Here is a 21,903-nt window from a genome sequence, read left to right on the forward strand (position 1 = left end):
TGACCTGTTGTGAAGAAATAAACTATCCTGTTCCTTCAGCATAAAAGTGACTGGCGCCCAACATTTATTTTTACCTGCATCACTACCCACCATGCCTGACAATCCACACCCACAGGAGGTATGTAGCCCCTCTCTGCCACTGAAGGTCATCACTAGGCCCTAGAGGGTTCTGGGGGTCCGCTACATAAACAAAGTGGCGGTTCCATCCATTCCAGCAAAGACAGTACCTAACCTACACTAGATGTACCGGTGTGTCTAAAATGCCTACCTTCAAGAAGCTTACTAGGTAAAATCCTTCAGAAGGCTGATTGTGTTTCCATCAGGCAAGTTCGGAGAAGGAACTTACAGCAAAAGCTTGTCATCTTGGAGAGTCATGGTCATCCAGAAAACTTACATTGCGGCCAGGCAAGAGCTTACAGAAGTGACACAGGCTCAGCTAGGTCAATTTTTTACATCTTTAAATTTGGGCATTTGCCAATAGAGACCTCTGCAAAGCAGCAGGCTAGTTGGTGTGGTGCACTTGCCTACAGCGCTACAGGGAAGATCCAGGGGCTTGTACATCAATGGACTTCAATGGAATGACAGTCTAGGCTTCCATGTCCATTGTAGTAAAGTTTGATCATACCCCACCCTGTTTAGCTTGCTATTTATCATATGGATGCTGCCTAGTTGGTGTCAGGAAATGGAAAATTGTATCAAATACTTACCGTAATTTTCCTTTCCTGATGCCAATACATGGCAGCATACAAACCCTCCTTCTGTGCTTTTATACGGAGAATGAGGGGGGGGGGGGGGTTGCTCTCAGTCAGACTTTTACAGATTTAAAAAGGTCCTGTTCGTGGATATAGGGGCGGAGCTATATCATATGTATGCTGCCATGTATTGGCATCGGGAAAGGAAAATCACGGTACGTATTTGATACAATTTTCCTATTTTTTTATTTTATTTTTTTAAGGGTAAATGATAGACATGGGGTCTTTTTGACCTCAGATCTCTCAATAAAGAGGACCTGTCATCCTTATTTCTATTACAAAGGATGTTTATATGTAATAGGAATAAAAGTGATACAAAAATAAATAAAGGGACAGTGTAAAAATAAAAATTAAAATAAGAAAAAATAATTTAAAGTGCCCTATCCCTCTTTGCTTGTGCATAGAAGCAAACGCATACGTAAATTGTGCCTATATATGTAAATGGTGTTCAAACCACACATGTGAGGTATCACCGTGATCGTTAGAGTTAGAGCAATAATTCCAGCACAAGACCTCCTCTGTAACTCTAAACTGGCAACCTGTAAATAATTTTAAAATGTTGCCTATGGAGATTTTTAAGTACTGTAGTTTTTTACCATTCCACGAGTGCACACAACTTTAAAGCATGACATGTTGGGTATCTATTTACTCGGTGTGACATCATCATCACAATATATAAAAATTGGGCTAAGTTTACTGTTTTAGTTTTTTTTTTTTTTTTTTTTTTTTTAATTAATTCCAAAAAAATGCCTTATGCCTTTGAAAAAAAGCTACACAAATATAGTGTGACATAAAATATTGCAACAACCTCCATTTTATTCTATAGCGTCTCTGTTAAAAAAAATATATATATAATGTTTGAGGGTTCTAAGTAATTTTCTAACAAAAAATACTAATTTAAATTTGTAAGCAAAAAGTCCCAGAAATGGCTTGGTCTTAAAGTGGTTGTACATTGGTAGACAAGGGGTCAGTAAAAAAGGCGGAGATCTGCTGACTTGCATCAGCCTATCACGTGTAAGTAGTGTTGAGCGAACACGGACTGTATTATTCGTGTTCGTACCGAATAATTGGATTTTTGTTACCCGAACACGGACACTTTACTGTATATTCGGGTAAAAATCCGTGTTCGGTCGTTTTATTTCCGGGTTTTGCATGCTTTGGCGCTCTTTTCATGGCGGGCTTTCAACAGCCAATCAACAATCGTTTAACTGGTGTGCCTTAAGCCATCCCAGCCATGCCTGCAAATGTCTCAGTAGCTGTGATTGGCTGTCTGAAGCATGTGACCAAGTCTTTATAAGTTCGAGGCAGCCGCAGCGGCGTCATTATGCTGCTTAGATCAGGGACAGAGCACACATCAACGTGCTGGCTGCTGATTAGGGAAAGATAGGCAGGAAAAAAACATTTGTGTCCGGATAGAATTGAGGGACAGGTCGGAGTGTTTAGGCAGGGCGAGTTGTAGGCATTTTAGGGATAGAGTCTGCTGAATTATAGGATCAGTGTGTTCTACAAACTACAATCGATATTGCTGTGTGGGGTGGGGTCTGCACTTAGTTCTCCTGATCTACGATCTCTTCTCAATCCTGTTAGGGACAGAGTCTGCTGAATTTTAGGGAAAGTGTGTTCTACAAACTACAATCGATATTGCTGTGTGGTGTGGGATAGGAGATAGGCAGGTGTCAGTGATCCACATCCATTTTTGTGGGCTGCAGTGAACACAATCCTTGTGGGGTGCAGTGAAGACAATCCTTGTGGGGTGCAGTGAAGACAATCCTTGTGGGGTGCAGTGAACAAAATCTTTGGGGGGTACAGTGAACACAATCTTTGTGGGGTGCAGTGAACACAATATTTGTGGGGTGCAGTGAACACAACCTTTGTGGGGTGCAGTGAACACAACCTTTGTGGGGTACAGTGAACACAATCTTTGTGGGGTGCAGTGAACACAACCTTTGTGGGGTACAGTGAACACAATCTTTGTGGGGTACAGTGAACAAAACCTTTGTGGGGTGCAGTGAACAAAACCTTTGTGGGGTACAGTGAACACAACCTTTGTGGGGTGCAGTGAACACAACCTTTGTGGGGTACAGTGAACACAATCTTTGTGGGGTGCAGTGAAGACAATCCTTTTGGAGTGCAGTGAACAAAATCTTTGTGGGGTGCAGTGAACAAAATCTTTGTGGGGTACAGTGAACACAATCTTTGTGGGGTGCAGTGAAGACAATCCTTGTGGGGTGCAGTGAAGACAATCCTTGTGGGGTGCAGTGAACAAAATCTTTGGGGGGTACAGTGAACACAATCTTTGTGGGGTGCAGTGAACAAAACCTTTGTGGGGTACAGTGAACACAATCTTTGTGGGGTGCAGTGAACACAATCCTTTTGGAGTGCAGTGAACACAATCTTTGTGGGGTACAGTGAACACAATCTTTGTGGGGTACAGTGAACACAATCTTTGTGGGGTACAGTGAACACAATCTTTGTGGGGTGCAGTGAACAAAACCTTTGTGGGGTACAGTGAACACAATCTTTGTGGGGTGCAGTGAACAAAATCTTTGTGGATTACAGTGAACACAATCTTTGTGGGGTGCAGTGAAGACAATCCTTGTGGGGTGCAGTGAAGACAATCCTTGTGGGGTGCAGTGAACAAAATCTTTGGGGGGTACAGTGAACACAATCTTTGTGGGGTGCAGTGAACAAAACCTTTGTGGGGTACAGTGAACACAATCTTTGTGGGGTGCAGTGAACAAAACCTTTGTGGGGTACAGTGAACACAATCTTTGTGGGGTGCAGTGAACACAATCCTTTTGGAGTGCAGTGAACACAATCTTTGTGGGGTACAGTGAACACAATCTTTGTGGGGTGCAGTGAACAAAACCTTTGTGGGGTACAGTGAACACAATCTTTGTGGGGTGCAGTGAACACAATCTTTGTGGGGTGCAGTGAAGACAATCTTTGTGGGGTGCAGTGAAGACAATCCTTGTGGGGTGCAGTGAAGACAATCCTTGTGGGGTGCAGTGAACAAAATCTTTGGGGGGTACAGTGAACACAATCTTTGTGGGGTGCAGTGAACAAAACCTTTGTGGGGTACAGTGAACACAATCTTTGTGGGGTGCAGTGAAGACAATCCTTTTGGAGTGCAGTGAACAAAACCTTTGTGGGGTACAGTAAACACAATCTTTGTGGGGTGCAGTGAACAAAACCTTTGTGGGTTGCAGTGAACACAATCTTTGTGGGGTGCAGTGAAGACAATCCTTGTGGGGTGCAGTGAAGACAATCCTTGTGGGGTGCAGTGAAGACAAACAATCCTTGTGGGGTGCAGTGAAGACAATCCTTGTGGGGTGCAGTGAACAAAATCTTTGGGGGGTACAGTGAACACAATCTTTGTGGGGTGCAGTGAACAAAACCTTTGTGGGGTACAGTGAACACAATCTTTGTGGGGTGCAGTGAAGACAATCCTTTTGGAGTGCAGTGAACACAATCTTTGTGGGGTACAGTGAACACAATCTTTGTGGGGTACAGTGAACACAATCTTTGTGGGGTGCAGTAAACAAAATCTTTGGGGGGTACAGTGAACACAATCTTTGTGGGGTGCAGTGAACAAAACCTTTGTGGGGTACAGTGAACACAATCTTTGTGGGGTACAGTGAACACAATCTTTGTGGGGTACAGTGAACACAATCTTTGTGGGGTACAGTGAACACAATCTCATACTTCTGAAGCTTTGACGGTGCTGCCTGTTCTATACTCCTCCTCCTCCTCCTCCTCCTCATCCATCCTTTTAGGTGTACAAACAATAGTAATTGGGGCCTAGTGTGCTTCTGTACGTGTGAAAAACATACACGTTTTTTTGATCATATTTCCTATTCCGCTATTCAATAAAAACCTTTGGGGCTCAATTAAATTGCGGAATAGTCTGTCGGTACGTGTGAGATCCACCTTTCAAAGTTTTTGGGGTTCATCTCATACTTCTGAAGCTTTGAGGGTGCTGCCTGTTCCATACTCCTCTTCCTCATCCTCCCTTTAGGGTAGGAAAAAATTTAATCGGGCCTAGTCTGTGTTTGTACGTGTGAGATACACAGTTTTTTATCCTATTCCGCTATTCAATACACACCCTTTTGGTGTAAAAAACATTAAATTGCGGCATAGTTTGCATATTTGACTGTGAGATACACCCGTGCGATACTGTTGTTCTTTTGTTCCGCTATTCAATAAAGACCTTTCTAGGGCAAGATCTTAAATTTCAGAAATATGAGGAGAGCGTCAAATAGGGGCCGTGGCCTGGGTCGTGGTGGTGCTGCTGCTAGAGCTCCTGTTGCAAGGAGAGGACGTGGTCGATCTGTGCCAGCTACACGCACAAGTGAAACACCTTCCTCAAGTGTGAGTAGGCGACAGAACCTGCATCAGTATTTGGTAGGGCATCATACGCCTCTAGAAGTGATGAGGCCAGAACACAGAGAGGCGATAGTAGATTGGTTTGCTGCTGACAGTGCCTCCAGTTCCTTCACATTGTCTCCCACCCAGTCTACTGCAGAAAGGTCAGAGTTGGCACCTGCAGCCAATGTCCAACCGTCTTTCACCTCACCCCCTTGCAAATCAGGCAAGCAGTCTGAGCCCCAAGCCATAGAGCAGTCTCTTATTCTTTTTGAGGACTCTGTCAGCAGGGTTTCCCAGGGCCATCCACCTAGCCCTGCCCCAGAAGTGGAAGAGATTGAGTGCAGCGATGCCCAACCACTTATTTCTCAAGATGAGTACATGGAAGGACCATCACAGCACGTCTCCGATGATGACGAAACGCAGATGCCAACTGCTGCGGCATTCAGCATTGTGGAGACCGACAGGGAGGGCAGGGGTGAAGACTGGGTGGAAGATGATGTGGAGGACGATGAGGTCCTCGAACCCCACATGGAATGAAGGTCATGCAGGTGACCTGAGTAGTTTGGAGGAAGAGGCGGTGGTCGCACAGAGCCACCAGCACAGCAGAAGAGGGAGCAGGGTGCAGAAGCGGAGCGGCCGTGCCCTAGACACTACGCCTGCTACTGCCCAACGCAGCAAGGGAACGAGCGCACCAAAGTCAGCTCAAAAGAGTTCTCTAGCGTGGAAGTTCTTTAGAAAATGTGCTGATGACAGGACACGAGTGGTTTGCACCCTGTGCAATCAGAGCCTGAAGCGAGGCATAAACCTTCTCAACCTGAGCATAACCTGCATGATCAGGCATCTAAGTGCAAAGCACGAGCTGCAGTGGAGTACACACCTTCAAAACCAAGAAACGTCTCTGGCTCATCCTGCTTCCTCTTCTGCTGCAGTCTCGGCCGCTCCAGCCACCTCTGTAGTCATACCGGCACCTGCCACCCCGCAAACAGACGATCTGTCAGCAACACCACCACCTGGGTCACCAACAACCATCTCCACAATGTCCCGTGGAAGCGTTCAGCTTTCCATCTCCCAAACACTTGAGAGGAAGAGGAAGTACCCCCCTACCCACCCGCGATCCCTGGCCCTGAATGCCAGCATTTCACAATTATTGGCCTTTGAAATGCTGTCATTCCGTCTGGTGGAGACGCCCAGTTTTAAAAAGCTTATGTCGGTGGCTGTCCCACAGTACGTCGTGCCCAGCCGCCACTACTTTTCCAGGCAAGCCATCCCTTCCCTGCACAACCAAGTGGGGGAAAAAATCAGGTGTGCACTGCGCCACGCCATCTGTGCCAAGGTCCACCTAACTACCGATACGTGGACCAGTAAGCACGGTCAGGGGCGTTATATCTCCCTAACGGCACACTGGGTAAATGCAGTGGCGGATGGGCCTGAGGCGGATAGCAATTTGGCACATGTCCTTCCACCACCGAGGATTGCAGGGCGCTTCAGTTTGCCTCCTGTTCCTAACTCATCCTACTCCGCTACCTCATCCTCTACCGCCTCCTCATCCGGACAGCGTAATGCCTTCACCACCAACTTCAGCACGGCCAGGGCTAAACGACAGCAGGCAGTTTTACAACTTGCCTGTTTGGGGGACAAACCACACACCGCGCAGGAGTTGTGGAGGAGCATGGAACAGCAGACAAATGAGTGGTTGCTGCCAGCGAGCCTCAAGCCCGGCCTGGTGGTGTGCGATAACGGGCGAAATCTCATAGCCGCTCTGGGCCTAGCCAGTTTGACGCACATCCCTTGCCTGGCGCATGTGCTGAATTTGGTGGTGCAGAGGTTCCTTAAAAACTACCCCGATATGTCAGAGCTGCTGCAGAAAGTGCGGGCCGTCTGTGCGCACTTTCGGCGTTCTCACCCTGCTGCTGCTCGCCTGGCAGCAGCGTAACTTCGGCCTTCCCGCTCACCGCCTCATATGTGACGTGCCCACAAGGTGGAACTCCACCTTGCACATGCTGCAAAGACTGTGCGAGCAGCAGCAGGCCATAGTGGAGTTTCAGCTGCAGCACGCACGCGTGAGTTGCTCTGCGGAACAGCACCACTTCACCACCAATAACTGGGCCTCCATGCGAGACCTGTGTGCCTTGTTGCGCTGTTTTGAGTACTCCACCAACATGGCCAGTGGCAATGACGCCGTTCTCAGCTTAACTATCCCACTTCTATGCCTCCTTGAAAAAACAATTTGGGCGATGATGGAAGAGGATGTGGCACAGGATGAGGAGGAGGAGGAGGAGGATGAAGAGGTAACATTTCAAAGGCTTTCAGGGCAGTCATTCGCAAGGGGCTCCGAGGGTGGGTTCCTGCACACACAAACGCCAGGGACACAATTGTCCAGCAGGGGCACAGTTCTGGAGGATGAGGAGGAGGAGGAGCTGGAGGAGGAGATGGAACCATGTTCACAGCAGGGTGGCACCCAGGCCAGCTCATGGCCATCACTGGTGCGTGGCTGGGGGGATACAGAGGACACGGACGATACACCTCCCACAGAGGACAGCCTTTCGTCACCTCTGGGCAGCCTGGCACACATGAGCGATTACATGCTGCAGTGTCTCCACAACGACCGCCGAGTTGCCCACATTCTAACTTGTGCTGATTACTGGGTGGCCACGCTGCTGGATCCCCGTTACAAGGACAACGTACCGTCCTTAATTCACTCACTGGAGCGCGATCGCAAGATGCGCGAGTACAAGCGCACGCTGGTAGACGCGATGCTGCTGGCATTCCCATCTGACAGCGGGGCCACAGTGGAAGCACAAGGCAGAGAAGGAGGAGGTTGCCAACTCAACCAGGGCACCGCCAGCACCTCAGAAGGCAGGGTTAGCATGGCCGAAATGTGGAAAAGCTTTGTCAGCACGCCACAACAAACAGCAGCACCAGCAGCTCAGATGGAACGTCTTAGCAGGAGGCAGCATTTTACCAACATGGTGGAGCAGTATGTGTGCACACGCCTACATGTAGTGAATGAGGGGTCTGCCCCCTTCAACTTCTGGGTCTCCAAATTGGGCACATGGCCTGAGCTTGCCCTTTAGGCCTTGGAGGTGCTGGCGTGCCCTGCAGCCAGTGTATTATCTGAACGGGTATTTAGCATGGCTGGGGGTGTTATAACAGACAAGCGCAGCCGCCTGTCCAGAGACAATGTGGACAAGCTCACGTTCATTAAAATGAACCAGGCATGGATCCCACGGGACTTTTCCGTACCTTGTGCAGAATAGCAATGGATACCGACCTTACCCAGCCATTGTTCCATTTTTGCTCTTTCTCACTCTTTTGGGGTGTACCCTCATTTAAAATTTGTGAAAAGAAGCAGTGTTGGCTACCTCGTCCTCCTCCTCAGGGCCAGATTAACGTAGGGGCTATTGGAGCTGCAGCTCCATGCAGGCCCCTACCTTTTATATAGGCCCCGGGTTGGCCATATTCACTGTGACCGCTCTTCTGTCACTTGTAAACACAGAAGTCTGGCTTCTATGCTCGCTTCCCCAGGCAGCACCCTCAGAACCTCCCCACACAGCGCGAAGGCTGGACAAGGAGGGACAGTTGCCGATGCATGGATGTGTTTATGGGCTTCAGAGACAGGATCCCATGTTGAATTAGGCATGCATGGCTGCACCCTTCCTCCTCTGGGTGCATGCCAAGGCACGGCCCTTAAGGCCCTTCAAAATCCTCAGCACCAAGACCATGATGCTCTTAATCTGGCCCTGGTCCTCCTCCACCGCCGCTTCCACCTACACCGCCCATAGGTGTGCGCAGCCTATTGCATTAGGGTGTGCACCCCAAAGTTGAAATACACATGCATGTGTTTGCCTACATGTACATGGCCCCGATACATTACTCTCCCTGCTGGCAAAGAGAAATAGAGCAGAGCAGGTGCGAGGGAGATCTTTCCCATCTCCTCACTGGCAAACAGAGCGATAATGCTATGTGCCCTAGGTGATTAGGGTGTGCCCAGGTACACCAGGCACACCCTGTGCACACGCCTATGACACCGCCACATCCACCACCACCTCAACCTCCCTCCTACTCCATATGGGCCTCGTCCTTCAGAGATGAAGAACATTGTTTTATTTTTCTGTTTTTTTTTGTTGTTTTAAGTTATTTCCCTATCCACATTTGTTTGCAGAGCACTTGCCATGCTCTTAACTACGTTTTGCTGCCATTTGCAGCACTCTAGCCCTTTCCATTGGTGTTTTAGAGCCATTTTAGTGCCTTAAAGTTCGGGTCCCCATTGACTTCAATGGGGTTCGGTGTCCGGGAAAAGTTCGGTAAAAGTCCGGGACACGGACCCGGACTTTTTTTTTAAAGTTCGGCCGAACCCGTCGAACACGGACATCTAGGTGTCCGCTTAACCCTACGTGTAAGCATATCAACATGTGTTTTTAATTTCTGTGCAAGTGATTGGGTATTCTTTGCAAAGTCAAATTTCTTTGATAAGTGCAAACTGAACAGCCTATTTGTCGTTAGTAAATCCCCTATCTGTCTGTACACTGAACTGTCCGGATTGCGGGTTTGGAGCCGCTAATGATCCAGCACAGCTGACATACATGACATTCCTTATACCTCCTCCCTCCTACTCTCTAGAATCTCCTTCTACAACCCCCTGCACACCGACAAAAAATGGGGGATAGTGTGGACAAGGCAGAGGGGGGACATGTTCTCATGTAAGGTGACTGGATGACATCTGTCTTTGCTGGTATATGGGAGACCACTTGTTGGTGGTAATGGAGGTGAACCTGGCAATGAAGCAGATCTATAGTACAGCCACCATTACTGTTCCCTCAAAGGTCCCTGGGTCAGTCAAGATATCCAGATCGCTCTTCTCTGTCCCCTTCACACTTCTAACCCCCACCCCCAACAGAGCTACCCTCCTCTGGGACATTTGACATTTTATCTTGTAGATTTGTGATCATTAAACCTCACCAGAAAGTTGTTGGTGACAATCTGTCCAAGGGCGACCTTTATTGTCCCAGCACCTCACTGCATCCATTCCCCCCTCCCCCCTCGCAAATCTAAAAACACTGTGCTCCCCAAACACTGCACCCCCTTACATTGCTGACCTAAAGGATAAGTTCACCACCACCCCCCCCCCCCAAATCCCAGCTCCCCTGTGTACCAATATACCATTAATGTACTTCTTTTGCAGAAATAACAATCTCTCTATTTATCTTACATCCCCCCTTATCTCAGTGTCCAGCTGGCTGTATAATCACTTCTCCATTTACTTCCTGGACAGACCTCGGGATGTGACACAGGAAGGAGTTTACCAGCTGACCTCATTAGCACACACACTGCATCATATACCCTTCCAGCATACCACTGCCATAGATCGTTCATTTGGCAGAGTGTGCAGAGGCTGAGTGATCAGATGACAGCCTATGTGGATAAAGCTGTAATATTGAAAACAGGAGAAGTATGTCCTGGATTCTGTAAAGCTCACAATGCACTATACAATCTACAGTAATTGTACAATTTTCCATAGTTTTAGTAAATGTAAGGAATAGGATGACCCACCTATCTATCCATTCACTCTGTATCCAATTAGACAGGCCCCTTGCACTACATTCGGGATGTCAAACCCACAAGCCGCATGCAGCCCTACAGAGTTTAGCATGTGGCAAACTGATTTACATTAATGGTATATTGTTACATAAGGGAGCTGGAATTTAGAAAAAAAAAAAGGTGAACTTGGCCTTTAAATCTGAACCCCATTGAAGTCTATGCAGGGAGAATCTGGAACATCAATTCTGACCATACATCACAGGAGTAAAATCTATCATGTCCTGAGTCGAACTTCATGTTCCAGCAATCTCCATGGTGCACATTCCTGGGTGGAGTTTTCCCTCAAAATATTCTTTATCGAAAGAATTTTTCACATTAACATACTGTACGTGTGATATCTTGTCAGATGTTCCAACTGGAGCCTCAAGGAGGATCAACATATAAAATATATGTATAACAGACACAAAGCTTGCTAGTTGAATTAGTTTGTAAGGTAATAATTACATCTGGAGATAATAATAGGGAGTGCTCCAGGTGGGGGGGGGGGGTTAAGAAGGAGGGGGGCGAGGGTAGGGGAACCAGCATGATAACCCTACTAGGTGTATCTCAAGAGATAGTCAACAAGAAGTAATACATTTAAACAGTACATCTAGGGTGGGAAAGCCATGAGGTCCATCTATAAAGAAACTTGTCCATGGAGAAGTTATTTTTTGCTACCATTCTCTCCATCTCACACCGGAGGTTGAGGTCTGCCAGTGTGGATGCTAGAGAGGGGGGTTCTGTGGTTTTCCAATGTTTTGGTAATGTTCATCTTTGCTGCAAGTAGTAGGTGTAAAATTACTACCTGTGATCTAGGTGAGAACTTTTCTATTCCTAGGTGTAGTAAGGCAAGCTCTGGAGAAGGAGTGGAAGGAGTGTGTGATCTATAGAAAATTAGGGAGAAGATCCATTTCCAGTATGAACTGAGGGATCTGCAAAACCAGAGAAGGTGCGCTATGGTGCCTGTGCTACTGCAGGCTTTCCAGCAGGTTGAGGTGGATGTTGGATGGATTTTCGCTAGTCTGTGTGGTGTTAGGTACCATCTGTGTACAGTTTTTTTTGGCACGATTCCCAGTGGTTAGAACATCGGGACACTGTGGGTGAGTTGGAAGGCAGAGAAGCCACATAATGCGGGTTGGGTTGATATTCAGTTCTGTTTTCCACTTTTGAAGGGTTGTAAGTTGGGAGAAAGGTCATTGGTCATTAATCGCATTGTACATTGTGGAGATACCGTGCTTTGGGTATGTGGGACGGGATTAAAATCTGTGGAGCATCTCAGACATCGAGATTATAGAAGGGAGTTTGAAGGATTGTAAGAAGTGGTGCAATCTTATGTAAGTGTAGCTTTCGGAATCAGGAAGGCTGAATTCTTCTTGAAGGGTTCTAATGGGTTTCAGTGATTGTTGGGATGTGATGGCTAGTAGAGAGCTAATTCCCAAAGTGTGCCAGCGTTGGAGCTTGAGGTTAGGGATCAGGTTCTCTAGTGCTCTGAGCAGAATAGGATGATTGTGTAGGGTTGGGTGGGTGGTGTTTTACTCGCATATTGAGCCCAGGCAAATAGTGATGCTCTAACACACAGGTGTCAAACACAAGGCCCAGGGGCCGAATCCGGCCCTCCAGGCCATTTTATGTGGCCCTCGCACCTCTCCTGTAGCTGCAGGAGAGCTTCAGTCCTCCTCCAGACCTTATACTTTCTGCTTTCCAGCAATGCCTCCTTCAGCTTCTTCCCAGCAGCACAACAAGGTAAGGGAGGTGCACTGTGATGTAAGGGAGGGTGGGGGACTCAACTTTTGATGGTGGAGAGGCTCTTGACGTCATATGAAAGGGTTGGGGATGCTCTTGACATCTAGTCTTACAGATACATCTGGCCCTTTTGAGGGCAATCATAATGCTGATGCAGCCCGCGATTAAATTGAGTTTGACACCCCTGCTCTAACAGCTGGGGGAGAAGGTTTTGTTGGTGTTGGAAAGTCTGCAGAGATGAGGAAGAGGTTATCAAGTGGTTTGCTGGATGCAGGGTATGAGTCTTCCATACTTGACCCTGTTTTGTTGGGGGAAGGGTACCACCAATAGTATATTTGGTCTGGTATAGCTGCATAGTAGTAGGTGCGTATATTGGGGAGCCTGACTCCACTTTGTCTGTGGTGTCTCACTAATATGTGGTGAGCACATCTTGGTGGTTTTCCATCCCAAATTAATTTTGTGATCAGTCTATGGATGGAAGAAAAAAAGGATTGGGGAATTGGTATTCCTATAGTGCGGAAGAGGTATAATAATTTGGGTAGAATGAGCATTTTGAAGGAAGCTATTTTTCCCATTCTAGACAGTCTGGAGGTTCATAATTGGTTAAGTAAGTTGGGGAGTTGTGTTTTGGAAAGCTTTGTAGTTTAGATCATAGAGATGCCGAGGAGATTGGGAAAGTTTAATCCCTAAATAGAGGATAGATTGGTTAGCCCATGTGAAGGGGAGACCTGATTTTAGTAGAGCTTCTTGTTTGTCGGGGAGGTTCAGATGAAGAATTACGGATTTATTGGAGTTCAGTTTGTAGAAGGATACTGCACCAAATTGGTGTAGGATTGCTTGAATTGCCGGTAAGGAGCGGGTTGGGTTGGAAATCAGGAAGATGATATTGTCTTCAAAGAGACTGATCTTGTGGTCAGTGTCGTTGCAAAGAATTCCAGAGATACTTTGGTCATTTCTACTTTTGGATACTAAGGGTTCCATCAAGAGTGCAAAGATAATGCCGGGTGCCATTGGAGATCCCAAAGGGTTTAGATGGTAAACCATCTGTCATCACTCTGGCTGAGGGATTGGAGTATAGGGAGAGTATTGCTGATTGAAATTAACCATTAATATCAAATTTGGAGAGAACTGCCCTCATAAATCCTCAATGTACCCTGTCAAATGCCTTCTCTTCATCGAAGGATAGAAGTAGGGAAGGCATCCGTGCTTGATTGGCTGGGTGGATTAGGTCTAGGACTCTCCTACTTGCATCAGGGGCCTGTCTATTAGGTAGGAATCCAACCTGGTCTGGATGGACTAGAGTTGTGAGGAGGGGCATCAGTCTGGACCACAATTTTGGCAAATAGTTTAACGTCGGTATTGAGGAGAGATCTAGGTCTATAGTTTATTGCTACGGTAGGGTCCTTGCTTGGTTTACAGATGGTTACAACAGTCGAACGTAACCTATCTAATGGAAAGGCACCAGAGGAGAAGGCTAAATTGAAGAGACTAGTGAGGTAGGGGGAGAGAACGGTTGCAAATTGTTTGAAGTATTCATTGGCAAAGCCATCCTTACCTGGGGACTTATTACAGGGGAGAGATTTAATTGCCATGAGAGTTTCTTCAGTTGTGAAAGGCTGAGACAATTGGTGAAGTTGGTCTTGAGTGATGGACGGTAATTTGGCTGATGATAGAAATTGTTGAATGCTACATTCTGTTGGCTGGGGGGTGGCAGAGTCCGATACTAAATTATAGAGGGATGAATAGTAATCCCTGAAGGCATCTGCTATGTCTTTAGGGTTAGTCAGTGAGGGTTAGGGTGATATAGGGATGCAGTTCTACTTTTGGTTCTTTGGGCCTTAACTTGACGGGCGAGTAAGGCCGTAGCCTTGTTTCCCAGGGCATAAAAATTGTCTTTACTGATTTTAAGGTTAGTTTGGAATTTGTAGAGCAAAATGGAACAGAGTTTTTGTCTCTGGTCAAGAAGTTCCATAGCTTTGTCATGGGAGGGGGATTATTTATTAATCATTTCTAGGTGGTCAATTTGGGATTGAATCTCTTCAATTTGCCACATCCTCTGTTTTTTAAGTTTACTGTGCAATTTGAGAAGGACTCCTCGCATATACGCTTTGTAAGTAGACCAAAGAACAAATCTGTCAATGTCTGGGCTATTCATTGAGTTCAAAGAATGTGTTGTGTTCTGCAGTCATGGTTTGGATGTTACCAGGGTTGGCAAAAAGCAAGGTATTGAGTCTCCAGATGTGTGATGGTCCTGATGTTCATTCTCCCAGGGAGATGGAAACAGGTGTGTGGTAAGACCACGCAATGGTTCTAATCAACAAATCTGTAATATCCTGGAGTGTTTGTTTGAGTGGGATAGTTGAGATGAAGAAAAGTATGAGAAGTCTTTTTTTTCTGATCCATGATGGCATCTCCAGACGTCGAATAAGCCATTTGCTCAAAGAAAGGGGAATCCTAAATACCAGGAACCCGCGCTGGATATCTGTAGAAGGATTTGATACCGATTGAGGTGAAAGGGGAACCACCACCCCTCCTGAGATATACCACAGGCGCATATCCCTTGCAATAGAAGTGAGAGTTTAGCACACCTAGAAGTGGCACAAGGTGGAGGAGAAAAATCACTATATTTATGTAAACATCACCCACAATAAGAGATGGATTGAAACATATGATATAGAACTACTTTTGAAGATTTATTGGACTTTTTTAATAGACTTTTAAGAACCGGATTGTTGCATATTTATACTGATCAATACAGTTTTTTATCACGCTTATTTATATATTGATATGTTGATGAGGAATATCATAGTAAGCACTCAGCACTTTTTATGAGCACCTAGATATTTGTGTCACATAAGAGATCTCACATATTATTAATTTGATGAAGTATTGATTTCTCACTTATTTATTTAGTCTTTCATTGTGATGGAATTTTGAAGCACATAGCACTTTGACAACAGGAATATTTATATATTTATTTTTTATTGGATACACACCAGATAGGAGATACCACATATCAATTTTACAGTATTATTTATTTTTTTCACGTTTATTATAAACAAGCACTTTATATTTAGATTTTTTTCACCTTTTAAAGCGCATCACTACCCCCGCCTTATATATCTTTTAAACTGTTTTTAGTATCAGTATCAGTGGTGCAGCATTAAGGAAACCATTAGCACCCCAGACAGCACAGGAACCACATACCCCCTGAAATCTCCAGATCATGCTCAGACAGTTCAGGAACCAGAGTGCGCATAAGGGATTGCAGGAATTTGGTGAGGTCCGACTGGGAGACCGATTCTGGTATATTCCGGAATTTGATATTGTTCCTATGGGAACGATCTTCAAGATCTGCTAATTTAGGTTTAATTAGTTGGAGTTCCTCCTCATGATCTGTGACTGCATCCACCATTTTTTATTATGAGCAGTGTAAAGTTCACTAACTCTAGTTTCTGTGATGTTAAGACGTTGTTCCTGCTGCTGCACAGAGACCGAGATGGATGAAACGTCTGCAGACAGATCAGTGCACAAGGTCTGTCTCAGGGAGAGGAGAATATTCTTTGTCTGTTCTGACAGGGGTTGGTCAGAGGCAGGGAATGATTCCAGCATGCTTGTTTGAGAAGGAGGGAGAGAGAACAGGCCTGGAGCTGCAGTGAGCAGTGTGTTCAGGCTCCTCCATCCTGGGCCTCTATTTGGCAGGGCTGGATGTGGAGGGTGAGTTGGGGGGGGGGGGGCGACTCACCATGTTCACAGGAGCTGGACTAGTTTTCTGTAGGCTGGAGGTATTCTTGTCCAATGGAGGGTGAGGAAAGTCGCGCCGAGCTGCCGCATGTCCAGCCGGTGCCATCTTGGCTGTTAGTCCGAGGAAGAGAAGAAGACGGTGAGCTTTTTAGATGTGTATTCCTTCCTCCTTTTTGACATCGCAGTTGGATCGATGTAGGGTTGTTGTGGCTCAGTTTGGTGCAGTTGATGGGGGTCGCTGTCAGTCGGTTCGGCTGGATGCTTTGCAGAGCTGAGGGATTAGGCAGCCATTCACTCATACCGTCAAGCCACACCCCCCTCCTGGGTGCAGTTTTGTGTTCCTGCAATCTCCATGCTGCACATTCCTGGGCGGAGCTTCATGTTCCAGCAATCTCCATTGTGCACATTCCTTGGTGGAGCTTCATGTTCCAGCCATCTCTATTGTGCACATCCCTGGGGTGGAGAATTGTAATTTTTTTCATCTGGACCTGGGGGAATAGTCTCTCAATCAGGAGTTGTTCTGGGTTGTATGTCTATCTTGGGGAACTAATTGTACAGTGGGATCAGTATGCCATAATCTATGCTTTTTCTCCACTGAAGTTCTTACCTCCTCTACTTTAAAGCTTAACTCCAGCTTTTGATACACTTTTACATAGTTTGATTGGGCCAGCTTAGGTCATTTGGGCCATGTTCCTCACTAACCTGTGAAGCCACTGGATGTGTGGTGTAAAGTGTATGTAGCTGAGGCTACATACATTAGACAGCACTGTGTTCCGGGTTCGAGCCAAGACTTCCTGTCTCATACCTGGAACACAGTGGTCTATCACAGTGGTGCTCAGCCATTCAGAGAAAGTGATGTATTCTAGCAGTGAATTGGTCAGAGAGGCGGGCTGATGATGTCACAACCTCTGACTCTGCCAATCAGAGGAAGCTTTATATTCATTGCTAGAATACATCACTTTCTCTGAATGGCTGAGCACTGATCAGATACTCTACTGTGTTCCAGGTATGAGACAAAGTCTCTGCATAAACCCGGAACAGTGCCATATAATGCATTGAGCCTCAGCTACATACAGTTTATACTGAACATCCAGTGGCCTCACATGTTAGTGAGGGACATAGTTGTACAAGCTGGCCCAAAGAAAATAAGTAAATTATATCAAAAGCCGGAGTTCAGCTTTGATGGATAGAAAGCAAGGACAAGCAAGTCATTCTCATAGATTAGGATTGACCTTGCAGAGTGGGGTATGCTGACCTCATTTATCTGTCAGCCGGTGCTCTGTGGCCTCTACCAGATGGACAAGATCTGTTATCTAAAGATCCGATTTTTCACCCTGCTTCTCGGTCACAGGCTTTGATGGCTTAGCTGCTGAAACCAAATTTTCTGAGAGGCAGAGGCATTGAAAATGGGGTTATTACAACTATGCTCCATATTACAGACCCGATATTTCGAAGTGATTTTATAGGTTCTAAGTCCCGTTAGACTCCCGATAGTCCAGCTGGTCAGTGTGTTTTCTTTCCCTCCATTGGAGGGAGCTACATTGCTGGATGCCATGAATAATTACGGATTTGTTAGGTTTTTTGCTGATTGGACCTTTTCATTGTGCTGTCCTGTGTTTTTGTTGTAAATGAGTAACCAGGCATACTATGTAATCCTTACTCATTCATGTAGGGGGAGCAGGATTTCTGGGGGACCCTTTTTAAGGGGGCTTCCAGATTCTGATAAACCCCCTCCTGCAGACCCCCACAACCACTGGGCCAGAGTTGTGGAAAAGAGGCCTTGTCCCTATCAACATAGGGACATGGTGCTTTTCTAGGGTGTCTCTGTCATGGTACTCTTCTCATGTTAAGGGCACGTGGCCTGGTATGGTTCAGTGCAGATTCCACATTCAGCTGTCCCTCCAACACTTCAGTTGGACAGAAACTAACAAGCTCAACCACTTAAGGACCAAGCCTTTTCTGGCAAATCAGTAAAAATCTGTATTTTTTTGCTGGAAAGTTACTTAGAACCCCCACACATTATACATATTTTTTTTTAGCAGAGACCCTAAATGGCGGTTGTTGCAATTTTTTTTTTTTTCATACTGTATTTGCGTAGCAGTTTTTCAACCGTAATTTTTTGGGAAAAAGTATGCTTTAATGAATTTTAATACAAAATTATACAATATATAACCTATTTTTTGGGAAAAAAACCAAACCTGGTTACTTCCGCCCTAGACATGTCATGATGTCGCTCCGGTCCTCCTAGATTGTAGAGGTGATCAGAGACGATCTGGTTTCTTCTCACCTCTGTGACCAGCTGTGCAAACTGTCGGATCATTTCCCAGGCTCACTGGTAAGAACAGAAGGCCTGAGACACTGGTGAGAAGCAGGGGGGGGGGAGGGGACACACCCCTCTCACTGCTTCTAATAGTGATCCAGCGGCTACTGCTCAGATTGCTTTTATGAGAAATAGAATTGCAGTCTTCAGCCATAATCCCGGTAAACCATTTCAAAACTGCAACAAATATATATGTATTGCGATTGGCAAAAGATCATGCATTTATTGATGAAACATTTATTAATGAGCGTTACAGACGGGTCAGGTGACAATGCATTCTTCCATGATGCCGGAATAAAGATGAAGTCAGCCAACAGGTCACACAATTTCCATATCCCATCACTTCCTTACCAATCAAAACTGAGATTTCACAACTTTATTCCTTCTGAAATGGGAAGAGATTTGGGTCACACATTCACTCAGACAGAAAGAGATCATATCCTATTCTTTACTCACAAATCCTCCTTTTCCAGCAGTGTCCAGTAGTCCAGATATAATCTTTGACCAGATGTTATACATTACCCACTTTTGCACAGCATTTTTCCCACAACCTTTCCTACCTGTTGGAGGTGCAATAATGCCAGGGCAACTCTTTTGTTTGATCTCTTCCTATTAAATTCTAAATACTTACAACATCTTACAAAGCCCTCCACAACTCTTCCCCCAGCTACATCACCAACCTTGTCTCAAAATGCCAACCAAACCATTCTCTTCACTCCTCACAATACCTCCTACTCTCCTCACCTCCAGGACTTCTCCAGAGCCTTTCCCATCCTCTGGAACTCTCTACCTCAATCTGTCTGACTATCTTCTACTCTGTATTTAGGTGATCTCTGAAAACCCTTATCTTTAACACATTTACATTCTTCATTTCTGTTAGGGTATTTATTTTCAACATTTCATTTCTTCCTAATTTTAGACCAAAATATATGCTGCTACATTTCTTTGGTAAAAAGAACCCAAATTGGTGCATAGTGATGAGCTTCGTGTTCGAGTCTAAACTAAGTTCGACTCAAACACTGCCAGCTCGCCCGATCCCTGAATGGCGAACAAATGGGCTTTTTCGCGGGAACTTAAAGTTCCCGCATCCATAAGTTATTTAAAAAGTTTTAATTAATATCCATAATTAATATTAATCACCCACTGGCCAAGGGATTAGAGCCCACAGCTTCTCACTTGCAAGCCCTGTATTCTACCACCTATGCCACCATAAAGCCTGCTGATTAACACACAATACACTCGCCCTACACACAATTCCACATTCCTTCAGGGAGAGTGTAGTGAGTTACACAGTTTATCAGATAGTGCTGTCCAGTTCTGGGCACCGGTCCTCAGAAGGGATGTGCTGGAACTGGAGAGAGTCCAGAAAAGGGCAACAAAGATAATTTGGGGAATGGAGGACATCAGCTCTGAGGAAAGACTACAAGTATTGAACTTATTTTCTCCGGAGAAGAGACGCTTGAGAGGGGATACGATATCAATGTACAAATATCGTACTGGTGACCGGGCATAGGGAACAAACTTTTCAGAGAAAGGGAATACAATAAGATACGGGGTCACTCACTAAAACTAGAAAAAAAAAACAGTTTAACCTTAAACTACATAAGGTAATCTTTACTGTCAGAGCAGTAAGGATGTGGAATTCTCTTCCACAAGCAGTGGTATCAGCAGGGAGCATCGATAGTTTAAAAAAACTATTAGATGGGCACCTTAAGAAGAACAACATACAGGGGTATACAATGTTCGGTTAGCAGCAAACACACACACACAGGTTGAACTGGATGGACTGGTGTCTTTTTTCTAACTCACTAACTATGTAACAATGGGGCTCCTGTTTGGCTGTCATATTACAATAGGCCCAGCGGGAAGCAGTTAATAATAAATGTTAAAAAGGAAGCAACTTTTTTTAACCTTTTTTATAGAATTATGACTTCTGTTTTTTTTTCTGCACAGATGGATTTATGAACCATTTTTTGGTCATGCTTGTCTTGTTACAACAATACAACAAAGTTACATGAGAAGCAAGCCATATGGATGTTATAAGTGACTGAAAGTCTTTATTGCAGTTCACTGGAAGATTCACACAGGACACAAGACCTATCCGTGTTCTACATGTCATGAATGTTTTGAATGCTCTTCAACATTGATCCAACCTCAGAGGACAACAAACGAGAAGTAATTTTAGTGCTCTGGAAGTGACAATGTCTTTACTGTAAAGTCCAACCCATGTATATATGAGAAGTCATTTCAGAAGATATTTCTTGTTTGGAATGTGATAAAGGTTTTACAATGGAGGCAAAAGGTATAACACACCAGAAGGTTCACACTGGAGAGAAATCATATCAGTGTTCTGAATGTGGCAAAGCTTTTACACGGAAGTCAAATTTTATCACACACCAGAGGATTCACACTGGAGAGAAGTCATATCAGTGTTCTGAATGTGGCAAAGCTTTTATAACCAAGAAAGAGCTCATCACACACCAGATGATTCACACTGGAGAAAAGCCATATCAGTGTTCTGAATGTGGCAAAGCTTTTATACAGAAGTCACATCTTATCAGTCACCAGATGATTCACACTGGAGAAAAGCCATATCCGTGTTCTGAATGTGGCAAAGCTTTTACACGGAAGTCAGATTTTATCAGACACCAGATGATTCACACTGGAGAGAAGCCATATCAGTGTTCTGAATGTGGCAACGCTTTTATACAGAAGTCACGTCTTATCAGTCACCAGAGGATTCACACTGGAGAGAAGTCATATCCGTGTTCTGAATGTGGCAAAGCTTTTATAACCAAGAAAAAGCTCATCAGACACCAGATGATTCACACTGGAGAAAAGCCATATCAGTGTTCTGAATGTGGCAAAGCTTTTACACAGAAGTCACATCTTATCAGTCACCAGAGGATTCACACTGGAGAGAAGCCATATCAGTGTTCTGAATGTGGCAAAGCTTTTACACAGAAGTCAGATTTTATCAGACACCAGATGATTCACACTGGAGAAAAGCCATATCAGTGTTCTGAATGTGGCAACGCTTTTATACAGAAGTCACGTCTTATCAGTCACCAGAGGATTCACACTGGAGAGAAGTCATACCAGTGTTCTGAATGTGGCAAAGCTTTTATAACCAAGAAAGAGCTCATCAGACACCAGATGGTTCACACTGGAGAAAAGCCATATCAGTGTTCTGAATGTGGCAAAGCTTTTATACAGAAGTCACATCTTCTCAGTCACCAGAGGATTCACACTGGAGAGAAGTCATATTAGTGTTGTGAATGTGGCAAAGCTTTTACAGAGACGTCAAACCTTATCAGACACCAGAGGGTTCACACTGGAAGGAAGCCATTTTAATGCTTTAAATGTGACAAAGATTATACAGTAAATGCTGTGCTAATG

At 45.2% G+C, this 21,903-nt stretch overlaps 1 protein-coding gene across 1 annotated transcript in view; it reads left to right on the top strand.

Annotated features, from left to right (window-relative positions):
• LOC309548370 (uncharacterized protein) overlaps window positions 1–21,903 on the top strand; it is a gene marked incomplete at both ends in the record, with an annotated part of 295,496 nt that overhangs the window by 98,575 nt on the left and 175,018 nt on the right. Inside the window, one exon of the mRNA XM_082248308.1 lies at window positions 21,217–21,456. Within this exon, the coding sequence (XP_082104434.1) occupies window positions 21,217–21,456 (240 nt within the window). The remainder of the gene's footprint in view (window positions 1–21,216; window positions 21,457–21,903) is intronic.

Source organism: Pelophylax lessonae, assembly GCF_965119305.1.
Source record: "Pelophylax lessonae genome assembly, chromosome: 2".
NCBI classification, from domain to species: domain Eukaryota; kingdom Metazoa; phylum Chordata; class Amphibia; order Anura; family Ranidae; genus Pelophylax; species Pelophylax lessonae.